This window comes from Brienomyrus brachyistius, chromosome 13, assembly GCF_023856365.1.
Source record: "Brienomyrus brachyistius isolate T26 chromosome 13, BBRACH_0.4, whole genome shotgun sequence".
Classification (NCBI taxonomy): Eukaryota; Metazoa; Chordata; class Actinopteri; order Osteoglossiformes; family Mormyridae; genus Brienomyrus; species Brienomyrus brachyistius.
This window is the reverse complement of record NC_064545.1, coordinates 6,157,079-6,170,358: the sequence shown is the minus strand read 5'-3', so window position 1 is coordinate 6,170,358 and position 13,280 is coordinate 6,157,079. Positions and strand designations below refer to the sequence as shown.

The 13,280-nt window shown below is 43.9% G+C and overlaps 1 protein-coding gene across 1 annotated transcript; it reads left to right on the top strand.

The window, feature by feature from the left end:
* The first annotated feature begins 1,942 nt into the window (after window positions 1-1,942).
* On the top strand, window positions 1,943-13,280 carry nat10 (N-acetyltransferase 10). The gene is made up of 29 exons (XM_048971978.1): window positions 1,943-2,137; window positions 2,400-2,518; window positions 2,684-2,775; window positions 3,034-3,205; window positions 3,309-3,431; window positions 3,525-3,586; window positions 4,936-5,050; window positions 5,287-5,394; window positions 5,514-5,647; window positions 5,868-5,961; window positions 6,053-6,151; window positions 6,330-6,466; window positions 6,580-6,704; window positions 6,806-6,956; window positions 7,358-7,454; window positions 7,691-7,807; window positions 7,892-7,993; window positions 8,093-8,167; window positions 8,251-8,367; window positions 8,578-8,711; window positions 8,809-8,857; window positions 9,017-9,113; window positions 9,207-9,317; window positions 9,410-9,582; window positions 9,692-9,811; window positions 10,501-10,599; window positions 10,737-10,810; window positions 11,595-11,675; window positions 11,784-13,280. Exons 2-29 carry the CDS (start codon window positions 2,405-2,407, stop codon window positions 11,881-11,883), a joined length of 3,072 nt encoding a protein of 1,023 aa, XP_048827935.1. The 5' UTR covers window positions 1,943-2,137; window positions 2,400-2,404; the 3' UTR covers window positions 11,884-13,280.

Sequence of the window (13,280 nt, the reverse complement as noted above, 5' to 3'; positions counted from 1 at the left end):
CAGCCATGGCCATAAGTTTTGAGAATGACACATATTCATTTTCACGGTCTGCTGCCTCAGTTTTTATTATGGCAATTTGCAAAAACTCCAGAATGTTATGAAGAGTGATCAGATGAATTGCAATTAATTGCAAAGTCCCTCTTTGCCATGAAAATGAACTTAATCCCAAAAATCAATTTCCACTGCATTTCAGCCCTGCCACAAAAAAAACCTCATTTCAGTGATTCTCTCATTAACACAGGTGAGAATGGAGATCCCTCTGTCACGATGATTGAGTTAGAATAGCAGACTGGATGCTTTAAAAGGAAGGTGGTCCTTCAAATCATTGTTCTTCCTCTGTAACCATGGTTACCTGCAAGGAAACACTTGCAATCAACATTGCAGCGCACAAAAAGGTCTTCATGGCCAAGGATGTTGCTGCTAGTAAGATGGCATCTAAATCAACCATTTATTAGCTCATCAAGAACTTAAAGGAGAGAGGTTTACTTGTTGGAAAGAAGGCTTCAGGGTGCCTAAGGAAGTCCAGCAAGTGCCAGGACCTTCTCCTAAAGTTGATTCAGCTGTGGGATCGGGGCACCACCAGTGCAGAGCTCGCTCAGGAATGGCAGCAGGCAGGTGTGAGTGCATCTGCACGCACAGTGAGGCGAAGGCTTTTGGAGGATGGCCTAATGTCAAGAGGGGCAGCAAAGAAGCCACTTCTCTCCAGGGGAAACATCAGGGACAGACTGATATTCTGCAGATGATACTGGGATTGGACTGCTGAGGATTGGGGTAAAGTAATTTTCTCTGATAAATCTCCTTTCTGGTTGTTTGGGGCATCCAGAGAAAAAAAAATAGGCTGGCTGGAGAAGAAAAGGTAAGCACTACCATCACTCCTGTGTCATGGCAACAGTAAGGCATCCTGAGGACATTCATGTGTGGGGATGCTTCTCAGCCAAGGCAGTGGGCTCACTCAGAATTTTGCCTCCGCACACAGCCATGAAAAAAGAATGGTACCAAACCGTCCTCCAAGAGCGACTTCTCCCAACCATCCAAGAACAGTTTGTCACCAAACAATGTCTTTGCCAGCATGATGGAGCACCGTGCTACAAGGCATGAGTGATAACTAAGTGGCTCAGGGGAATAAAACATCGACATCTTAGGTCCGTGTTCAGGAAATTCCCCAGACCTTAACTTGTGGTCAATCCTCAAGAGACGGGAGGACACAAAAACTCACACATTCTGATAAACTCCAAGCATTGATTATCCAAGAATGGGCTGCCATAAGTCAGAATTTGACCCAGAAGTTGATTGACAGCATGCCAGGGTGAATTGCAGAGGTCTTGAAAAAGAAAAGCCAACACTTCAAATATTGACTGTTTGCATGAACTTAATGTAATTGTCAATAAATGCCTTTAACATTTATGAAATGCTTGTAATTATACTGCAATAAACAATAGAAACATCTTACAAAATGATCTATATACACAGAAGCAGCAGAGTTTGTGAAAATCAATATTGGCGTCATTCTCAAAACTTTTGACCACAACTGTACATTACCAGACATCGGCTCATATACATCCCAGAAAATAAGATTATAATGTTGCTCATTTTTGCTACAAATCAACCGAGCTGTTTTTTTTTTTTTTAATGTAGATGGACATGCTATCTTTCTAGTTAGCGGGCTAGTGTATTATTTTTTTTTTCCAGCCCTGTTAATTCGAAGACAAACTTTTCGGCGCACTACCTCTCTGATAATCCACGCCTATCCACAACACATAGATTAAAATTAGTGAACAGAATGAGGACGTTTGTAAAACAAACGTAAAATAGGTCCGTGTGTGATTTTTTAAAGTAGTCTAATTAGTAATTCTAAAATAAATTAGAATTTATTTCGAAGAATACGTGAAAGACATGGTCGCTTTTAGTCAGGCATTCGCTCAGGGCAGGCCGCTTGGGTCCTTTCCATTTTGGGGTCCTGTTAGTGACTTCGTTCCACGTGAATCTCAGTCCGAATGCCTTGCTATAATACAGTAAAGTAGAGTACTGTTGTGAAGTTGATCAGAACTGTTTGTAATCTGACAACCTTCAGAGTAGATTATTTAAGCATTCCTTCGTAGATGAAACTCGCATAGTAAGATTTATTCGTCTTTGCAGGGTAAGTACCATATAGTGCGTTTTCTCGTTATAGAGTATCGAGCGAAGGTGAATGTACTATAGTAATGTAAGGTAGTCCAGCTCCTCGTAACATTAACTGGTTAATTAGTTGCAAACTTTGTGTGGAGCTCCTATTATCGTTTTCTTTGGTGATGACTGCGTACCATCTATCACTGCTAAAATCTAGATCACTGTGTTGTTGGAGAATACTGCTAGTAAGTGTTCTTTGCGGCTTACCAGTTTTCCATGTGCCCCGATGTTAGGTACCATGTCAATGTTCCGGAAAAAAGTAGACAATCGGATCCGTGTTCAGATCGAGAATGGCATGTTGCAGCAGCATCGTACCTTATATGTTGTAGTGGGAGATCATGGAAGAGATCAGGTAAAGTATACATAACGAAAACACCTGCCTCATGTCATTTAATTAAAACATCTATTGGTAAAATTTCCTTGTCAAATAGAATTTAACAGTTCAGCGTTGGACAGTCATTTTGGAAAACTGGTGCCACCATGCTGAGGTTATTCTTGTGTGTTTTTTTCTGCTCAGGTGGTCATTCTTCATCACATGCTCTCCAAAGCCACAGTAAAAGCCAGACCATCCGTGCTGTGGTGCTACAAAAAAGAACTGGGATTCAGCAGGTTGGTTAACTTGGTGCTAGAACATTTAGGAATGTCATTCCATTTGCTGTGTTTTGGTTGAACGGTTTGTTTAAGATTTTAGATAAGCCTTGTTTGGCTGTGTGATGTAATTCCCCCCCCTTGATTGCTCTGAAGAGCACAACATGCACTTTTCATGATGTTTATTTGTACCAAATGTGATTCTCTGCTCATTTTAATTGAATAACATATTATTATTTGTGTAATCATTTAATGATGTATTTTCTTGCCCGTGATCAGTCATCGTAAGAAACGGATGCGTCAGCTGCAGAAGAAGATTAAGACGGGAACTCTGAACCTGAAGGAAGACGACCCCTTTGAGTTGTTCATCGCCGCCACAAATATCCGCTACTGCTACTACAATGAGACCCACAAGATCCTGGGAAACACGTATGGCATGTGTATCCTCCAGGTGACTGTATATATGGCGTATTTTTTGTAACGTCCATAGGGTCTTAGAGGTTGAGCCCCTTTTGAAATGTTCATTTTCTGTTTGTGTGGATTTCTTCATAAAGGACTTTGAAGCCCTGACTCCGAATCTCCTGGCACGTACTATTGAAACCGTTGAAGGGGGGGGACTCGTTGTCATCCTGCTCCGGACCATGAACTCCCTCAAACAGCTTTACGCTATGACAATGGTAAGCCTGCGGTCTTGTTTGGTGGTGCAGAACTCATAGGTGGAACATCTAGTCTGAAGTCCCACTTCCTCTATTGTTTCTCCTGTCTGTCAGGATGTACACTCTCGATATAGGACTGAAGCACACCAAGACGTGGTTGGAAGGTTCAACGAAAGGTGAGATGGTCTTGTATAGTGTAAGCTTATGAAATCTGCTAAATAACCTGGCATTTAAATAACTGGTATAAAAACATCCATCCATCCATTTTGCATACCTGTTTCTGCTATGCTGGATCACAGTATCAAGTGCAAATGCTTTATCCTGTTCAAGAGTGTGTACCTGAACGCATTCTTCTAGATGCTGCTCTTTAATCAGAAATGTATCTGTTTTTAGCTCCACTGAGATGTTAAGGAACTTAAGTTGTCCTTGACGTAATGGTGCATGTCAGTACAATACAGTGGAAGTTTGTGTGTCAGGTACAGTTCTCCTGTATGTTCATACGCAGGACGGTGATACACACTCAGGGTGTTTTTCTAGCACCCTTGGTACCGTACTTTTGGTACTTTGCTTTTTCCATTAGCTTCCGGTCGAGTAGCAGTACAAAACGTTCCCGTGTCAAAGGAACTGGGGTTCCTGTTTGGTATTTCAGTTCTTTGGCGACTTACAAACACTTTCTTTGTCGATTTTGATTGTGCAAGTGGCCTGCATCTAAACATAATACAAATGCCGCCTTGGAAACAAGTTGCAAAATCAGAAATCAATCTAGGAGCCCAACAACAATTCATTCAAAATCTCATTGATGAGGCAACTTAGCCATTCAAATGCTAAGTTTAAAAGTCAGTGGACTTCTTGACCTTGCCTGCATGTTGTATGCATTCAGAAGCAGTTACAGTTGGCTGTTATGATGGGTAAGGGGCCAGCAAAATTCACCCCACCCCCCCAGTTTGACAGAAATACACCAGGCAGAACCCCAAAGTCCAGGGTCAAGATACATATACTTTTTTTTTTTTTTTTTTTTTTTAAATCTCCAGCCTTAATGTACGCTGAGAGGAATCTACAATGTGGGCGTACATTGCGTTCAGAAATTTGGCGATGTGGACAGCATAGTGTCAAATATTCAGTGATTAAACCTCAAATGACATTAAGAGTTAAGTAATTGTGGATATTTAGGTGTAAACAGTGGAATAATATGTATGTGTTACAATACGTTTGCAGTATATTTGCATATATCCCATATTTACATAAATGGATGTGTGTGTATAAATATGAATGTGCATATGCATTGTGGGTAAATGGGTGAGAGGCAGTGCTGAGCAGATGCGAGTATAAATAAGTAGGTTTGCATACTGCTGAGTGCTGGAAACTGCTTTTGAAAGTCGTGAAGTGCAGTGAGGTTGTTTTGGAAAGACGGGCTTTGAGGTGCAGTGGTGCAGTGACATTTTAAAGCAGTGTTTCCTAACACTTTTCCTTTGCCCCGGGCCCACCTGCCCCCCCCCCAACTTTGCACTCTTTTCACTCTCACCAGGTTCATCTTGTCCTTGGCTTCCTGTCAAAATTGTGTCGTCATTGATGACCAACTCAACATCCTGCCCATCTCTAGCCACATGGCCAACATCAAACCCATCCCTCCAAAGACTCAGGTAGGGTGACCAAGGTCCTGCAGCTGTGGCTGTATCTGTACCATCGAACACAGGGAGTTTAGCTGGACAGTAAACTGTTCTATAGCTTTCATACCTTTTTACTTGAATCTTTTACTGTGATTTACCAGCGGTTTGTATCCAAATTCTGTTCATTTCAAAGTCACAAAGTCATTGATTGTTCCCAATCGTGACGTGATTGTTTTACATGAATGCAATCCTGTGTGTTGTCTGCCCAGGAGGAGAGTTTGTCTCCTCGGGAGCTGGAGTTAAAGGAACTTAAGGAGTCTCTACAAGACACCCAGCCTGTGGGAGTCCTAGTGGACAACTGTAAGACCCTGGACCAGGTTAGTAGGCTGTGCAACATGCAGCATTTTGGGTGTGAGTATGTGCTTCTGCCTGTTTGTGTATGGCCGGCCTCGGTATGAAACGGCGTTTCCGTGACGTGACTGTGCTTGTGGCCCAGGCCAAGGCCGTGCTGAAGTTCATAGAGGCGATTTCGGAGAAGACGCTGCGGAGCACAGTGGCCCTGACAGCTGCCAGGGGCCGGGGCAAGTCTGCCGCACTGGGGCTGGCCATTGCTGGCGCTGTGGCATTTGGGTAAAGTACCTCTGCGCTTTTTCCTGGAACATAAGATATATGTTATTGATCCCAGGGGGAAATTTTGTTTTTAAAAAAGTGGTGCCGCTGAAATTCAGACCCAGGCTGTTCTGTTTACTAGGCAGATTCTTTAACCAATTAAGCCACGACACCAACAGATGTAACCGGCAACACATTGCTGGCTCGTTTTAATGGGATTTTACATCTTCGCTCTCAACAGCTACTCCAACATCTTTGTGACTTCCCCGAGTCCGGACAACCTGAACACCCTATTCGAGTTTATCTTCAAAGGCTTCGACGCTCTTCAGTACCAGGTAGTGTTTCCACGTCTGTGTCTGTCCAGCTCTCGGCACTCTGTTCCCACAGCAAAGGAGCTCGCTAAACGTATGAGCCATTGCATTCCAGGAGCACCTAGACTATGAAATCATCCAGTCCCTGAATCCGGAGTTTAATAAAGCCGTCGTCCGAGTCAACATCTTCAAAGAGCATCGGCAGACTATTCAGGTAAGAAGTTTGAATAACGATGGACAGATGATCCATGTTTTCACTGGGGTTTCTGGCCTTTGCGTTCAGTTATTTATCGTCTAGCTTTTGATGTGTTAGATGAATAAAGGAACATTTCATTAGATGCTGAAGAGATGTTTTCACAGCCTGACTTTCTCTCTTGAAACTGACCTCTTAGTACATCCACCCTGGTGACGCTGTGAAGCTCGGCCAGGCGGAGCTGCTGGTGATTGACGAGGCTGCTGCTATTCCTCTGCCTCTGGTGAAGAAGCTGCTGGGGCCATATCTGGTGTTCATGGCTTCTACCATCAATGGGTTCGTCTCTGTTCTGTCTGCTCCGGGCTGGATGGGTTCCTCTTTGTCGCCGTTAATGGTTCCTGTCATGCCAGGGATCATGTTTATGCGAGTGCCCTGCCCATCTTTTACAGGTATGAGGGAACCGGCCGCTCCCTCTCCCTGAAGCTCATCCAGCAGCTCCGGACACAGAGTGTGGACAGCCAGCAGAGCCATTCTGCCGAGAACAAAAACACCAGCATGACCCGGCTGGCCGCCGGTACGCAGAACCGCTCTCTGAGCCCCCATGTGTGCATGAAAGTTCATGATCTTTGAGAATGAGGCAGCATGAGCTTGTCTGAAAGCCTCTCTGCACCACAGCCCGCACCCTTCACGAGGTCTCCCTCCATGAATCAATCCGCTACGCGCCAGGGGACCCGGTGGAAAAGTGGCTCAACGACCTTCTGTGCCTGGACTGCTTGAACATCCCGCGAATCATCTCTGGCTGCCCCCTGCCTCAGACCTGCGAGCTGTATCCTACCAGGATTGAGGCTGGCATCTCATGTTCCACCATGTTTATCTTACCTTCTTGACTCCTGTTACATGTACATGAATGCTGTGCTACTGGGAGTTTCACTTGCACAAACATGTTCTGAGGGCAGAAAGACAAATGATTGGTTCAGAGAGATAACCAATCAGATTGTAAAGGAGATGGGTCCAAGCAGCTACAGGAGGCGGGACCAAGATATGATTGGTTGGTCCTGCTTGCTCTGGTTGCTTGGACTCACCTTCTCTACAGTCTAATTGGTTCAGAGAGAAAACCAATCATTTTCCTTTCTTCCCCCAGGACATTTTTGTGTAAGTAAAATTCCCATGAGTGAATGCTGCCTGTTTGTGAACTGCGGTTATAAAGCTTAACCTCTCTATGTATAGCTACTATGTAAACAGGGACACGCTGTTCTGCTACCACAAGGCCTCTGAGGCCTTCCTTCAGAGGCTCATGGCTCTTTATGTGGCATCACACTACAAGGTGAGGTTTGGCTTTGGAAACGCAGGGGCGACTCGTGTAGAGGGTGGCACTGGGGCATGGAAGTGCTGAAGGTTTCCTGCTTGTTTTGATGTTTATGAAACATTCTGACTGGACAAAAAAGAAGCTAAAGTATTTTTACTTTTATCTTTGTTACTCCTAATTTTGATTAGCACAGTCCATTAAGTCCATTAAGTAGAATTTATGTTTTTCACTCTCTCTCTCTCTACTCGTTTCAGAACTCACCTAATGACCTCCAGATGCTCTCTGATGCACCTGCACACCATCTGTTTTGTCTCTTGCCTCCGGTTCCCCCTACCCAGAATTCTTTGCCAGAAGTACTGGCAGTGGTACAGGTAGGTGCACGTTAAGCTCTGTGTCATTGTGGATTTGATGCTCAGAATGCTGGGTGTTCACTATTGCCTTTTGATTTGTCTTAGGTCTGTCTTGAGGGGGAAATTTCACGCCAGTCCATCCTAAATAGCCTGTCCAGAGGGAAGAAAGCTTCAGGGGATCTCATACCCTGGACCGTCTCAGAACAGGTACAATACAGATTGTTGGGATCAGTCTGAGAATATCCAAGCCTAAATACTGGTTTAACCTAGTACTGGAGATTCAGTAGGCTTGTTTTCCCTCTGCAGTTCCAAGATCCTGAGTTTGGCAGCCTTTCTGGAGCAAGGGTGGTACGCATTGCTGTGAATCCAGATTACCAAGGGGTAAGACCTTTTAATCATTGCTTGTACAGTAGGAAGTGTCTTCAACCTCTGGTGTGCTAACAGCCTGCTGGTTTTTGCTGCAGATGGGCTATGGGTCTCGTGCCATGCAGTTACTGCAGATGTACTACGAGGGTCAGTTCCCAGTCTTGGATGACACCGTGCAACCTGTTTCCAGTGAAATCACTTTGGTTAGCAGTGAGGTAAGCTAACCCCAGTGGAATTTGATGTAGTTTTAGTACCTTATTACTTATCTTACTTCAAATGTAGGCCTTGTTTGTGTCTCTGAAATGGATCAGTGCTCTGATTTGAGTTGCAGGAAGTTCACTTTTGTTGGGTAGATCTGTTGAGAAAGTTAAAGCTTCCTATTTTTCCAATTTGTGCTGAAAATGTGCACATGTGTGGATGGGCAGGCGGTCGGCCTCCTTGAAGAAGTGGTGAAGCCGCGGAAGGATCTGCCCCCACTGCTGCTCAAACTGAGCGAGAGGCGAGCAGAGAGGCTGCACTATCTGGGAGTGTCCTATGGGCTTACAGCCCAGCTACTCAAGTGAGTCCGTTTGGGGTTCTGGTGCTGCTTCTGGGTTTATCCCCGGAATCTTCGGCACAGCTCAACGTTCTAAATAAAACCCCTTTGAATTTTGCAGGTTCTGGAAACGAGCTGGATTTGTTCCTGTTTATTTAAGACAAACCCCTGTAAGTTAGCGTTTCATGTTCATATTAATCACGGCACTTAAGAAACCAAAACAGCGAAATAGTTGTATAGTCTTTGAAGAATGAAAACTGAGGTCTATTTCTTCTCCAATAAAAAAAAGCATGAAGCTTGTATGCTGACTGTTGGATTTCCGTTTCCAGAATGACCTGACAGGAGAGCATTCATGTGTGATGCTGAAGGAGCTCAGTACAGAGGAGGGTCAGGAGCAAGGCCAGTGGCTCCATGCCTTCTGGACTGGTGAGTCTCCTCCATTACCCCATTTAATAACTTCTTATTAACCAAATTTATTTTACCTAACTTGACACCTCAATGTGGCCACCCTCCCCCCAGACTTCCGCAGACGCTTCCTGTCTCTGCTGTCCTATCAGTTCAGTAGCTTCCCCCCAAGCTCGGCTCTTAACATACTGCAGAACAAGAACCTCAAGGAGGAAGCCCTGCCAGGTCAGTATCCATGATACCCACTGACTGGTCTTGATATATTAGCTACCACTTCTCAGTTGAGTCTAACTGCTGCTCTTCAAATCTCCCATTAGGACTCAGCAGCTCAGAGTTGGCCACACAGTTCACTCCCTATGACCTGAAGAGGCTTGAGATGTATTCCAGAAACATGGTGGACTACCACCTCATCATGGACATGATCCCGGCTCTGTCCAGAATGTTCTTTCTCAAGCAACTGGGCGACGTCTCTCTCTCTGCAGCCCAGTGTGTAAGCAAACGGCTCAGCACTCCGAAATGTTTTACTTGTGCCGTGATGCTTTGAAGGGGGTCCATGGTGTGAGCTTGCCTAGGTTAACGCATCATGTTCTTTGCCACAGGCTCTGTTACTAGGTGTTGGGCTGCAACACAAAACGGTGGATCAGCTAGAACATGAGATCGGCCTTCCCAGCAGTCAGCTCATGGGCCTCTTCAACCGCCTCATCCGCAAGGTGGTGCAGGTGAGGCCTGGAACTTGAGAATGGGTCCTCTCACTCTATCCATAGTCATGCGGCTGCCAAACTGTTCCTGGACTTTGGTGGGATCTTGCAGTATTTGTGGGAAAAACATTGCAAGTCATTTTTAATGCAGTGCGCAACAGGGACAAATTGGCACTTGGCAGGAAATGTTTGCGGCATGAAACGGCCAGTATCTTTAGTCACTACTCTTTTACTATCTTAGTGGTCGGCTTCACAGATGGTCACCCTCAGTAACTGGCAGAGTAAGAAATGTCACAGGGACAACCTGTCACTAGAGCCCTGGAGGACAGGGGAAGAATCCCCAGCTACCTCGAGCCTTGGCCCTGCTTTGGTCACTGTAATCGGTCACTGTAATCGGTCACTGTAATCGGTCACTGTAATCGGTCACTGTGTCCATATGAAAAGATGCAGTTCAAGTCCTCAGATTACCATGCAGCTTTGCTGTGAGACAGATGCGGTCTCCATAGACCTTTTTGATATGCTGGGTGTTAAGTAACCAAGCACAGTTTCATTGCGAGTCAAGTTGATAGATGGTCACATGCTCATTCCATTTGTGTGTATTTACCTCCAGATATAGTATCTGCTGTGTCAGGCTTTACTTCTTAAGTCTTTCCTTGTGCAAATCACGTTGCCTTGTGGTGTCACGTCATTTCAAATCTGTCCCATTGTAGTACTTCAACAGAATCCAGGAAAAAGCAGTAGAAGCAGACATGGTCACATCAAAAGAGGTCACCATGGAACCAACTGTGCGATCGCTCAGTGAGGACCTGGTATGTATTAATTTTGGGGGGGGGGGGGGGGCAAAGATTGTAGGCCAAAGATGAGAAAAGACTCCTAAGCAGCTATCAGATTATAACCACCAACATGATAAATGGATGTAATGATCTTATCCTGATCTTTTCTTTAGGAAGAGGCAGCTAAGGAGTTCAAGGAGAAGCACAAGAAGGAGATGGAGCAGATCAAGGAGATGAATCTTACAGAGTGAGTCTGTCCACTCCAAGTGAAACTGTTCGTTCGTTTGGAACAGGAAAATAAGATGCCTGTAATTTCTGTTAATTTGTAAAATTATACGCTTTAATTAACTTGATAATCATGTGATTTATTTCATAAGATATATGGCTCTGCTGGGTGCAAATCTATCATTTGCCTGGCAGTAGATTTTTTTGCTAATTAAACCTTTAAAGCTTCTGAAAAGCAAATTCTAGTGAGTTATATTTACAGAAGTTCCTCCAACAATGAGCCATGTGACATTTGTGTATGTATCACACAGAATAGTGCCTGAGGAGACAAATCTATTTGGTCTCATATTTTAGCTATAAGTATGAATGCATGAGTTAATGTCCGTAGATTAAATTATCATTAACCTTTACATACGGAGAAAAAAAAACGGTGTCAAAATCTAGAAACCTTTCTCCTGTGGCCAACTTGCAGTCTTCATTCAGAGACAAATAAGGTGGATGGATATTGTTGTTGTTATTGTTGTTGTTGTTGTCGTCATCTACTTTAAGGTGGAAGCACTTAATGAAATGCATAATTTCTTTGTCTGAAAATTAGAATGTTACAACAATCCCGTGTTCCAGCTAACTCCGCCCTCCCCTATAATCCTCTGCTCCTTAGGGCGCAAATATGGTTTTACATGTAATACATTCTTGCTGGTTAAACTTTTACAGCTTCTGAAAAGCAAATTTTTAATGACAACTGTACTTCTAGAAGGTCCTCCTACAGCTCGGTCTGACAGTCGATCCTCTCCTCACTATTACTGCAGGTACATGATCCGAGGAGATGATGAGGAGTGGGACCAGGTGTTGAAGAAAGCAGGAGACAGTGCTATCATCAGCATAAAGAGGTATGAGGAGAAGCGGCAGTGTTTTCATGGAGTCCTGGTACAGAATGATTTGACGAGGTGTTTTTTTTTTTATTTTATTAAAATCCTCGTTATTTACTCTTTGTACAGTAACAAGAAGAGAAAACTGGATGGTGGAAACAAGCAAGAGCAGAAGCCACACAAGAAACTGAAGAAGGGCAAAGATAAAAGGGGGAAATTCTCCAAGTAACCTTCCATTGTTGCCATGATCTTCATGGTACAGACTTAACTACAGCCTGTGTGTTCACATCAGAACTGGCTTATCTTCTGCAGAGAAGCTTTTCTTTGTGATAAATGCTGAAGTTAAGCCTAAGAACACCAAGACCGTAGGAGCTAGTCATTTAAGTCCCTTGGAAGGACGGCCTAGATTTGTATCATATGAAGAAACTCTTTTTTTTAATCAGTTTTTTGTTTAAAATATCAACCAGTCTTGCATGTAGTTCTGTTTAAATGTGCCAGGCTGAATAATTGGTTTTATTTGTCACTTTCGGTCCATTTTTGTTGTGTTCCATGAGTAAGTGGGAGGGAGGTTAAGTGATTAAGTATTTTATTTATGTTCAGTAGGCTGGCCAACCAGGAGGCATGGAAATGTTTTAAGATGCTTCGGGGAATCCCTCTTTCCCGACTCAAACTGCAACTCCTGCTCGATTTTCAGCATGCATGCACACCACCTTAGCAGGCAGAGATTTCAGTATTCCTTCATGTCCGGTTCTAGTCAGCGGTAAATCAGGTCAAAAGCAGCAAAACATGTGTTTGGGTATTGCGTAAGAGGAGCAAAAGAAATAAGAACCACAGTAACCCTAGAACCAACAATTATCATGGTTTAAGAGGCCCCACAGGCAAGGTTATTGCGGGCTACATTTGCGTCAAGCTTACTGGGCCATCATCCAGTGCCTTGAAAATGGCGGAATTGATGGATCTTTTCACTACTTCAGAAAAAATAAGGATTATTATCGACACCTGATATAATTTTGGGACATATTGCCCCAAAAGTGAAGCCGCAGTGCAGTATGGCAGCATTGTTAGATTTTCACGTCTCTAGAATTAACTCGGAATGGTACAAGAAATGAAAACATCCAGGAGGTGACATTTCTGTGGACAGAGATGCCTTGTTGCTGGGAGAGGTTAGAGGAGAACGGCCAAACTGGTTCAAGTTGACAGAATGGCTACGGTAACTCAGGTAACCACTCTGTACAATTATGGTGAGTAGGGAAAGATCTCAAACACAACATGAGGAGGTGGATGGGCTACAACCACTGAAAACCATGTCAGGTTCCACTCCTGTCAAAAACAAAGCACCATGTCGCAAAGCAAAAGTAACCTCAAAATAGTTTCAGGAACATGACTGAATTTAGTGGTCTTCAACGCCCTACCCATCACCAGATCTAAACCCAATAGAACACATTTAAGATGTGGTAGAACAGGACATTCTCAGCATGGATGTACAGCTGACAAATCTGCAGAAACTGTAATGCAATAATGTCAACATGGATCAAAATCTCAAAGGAAGGCTTCCAACATTTTATGGAGTCCATTCCATTTTGTGAGACCAACGGGAGGCTTTACTAATGAAACGTTCCTAATGAA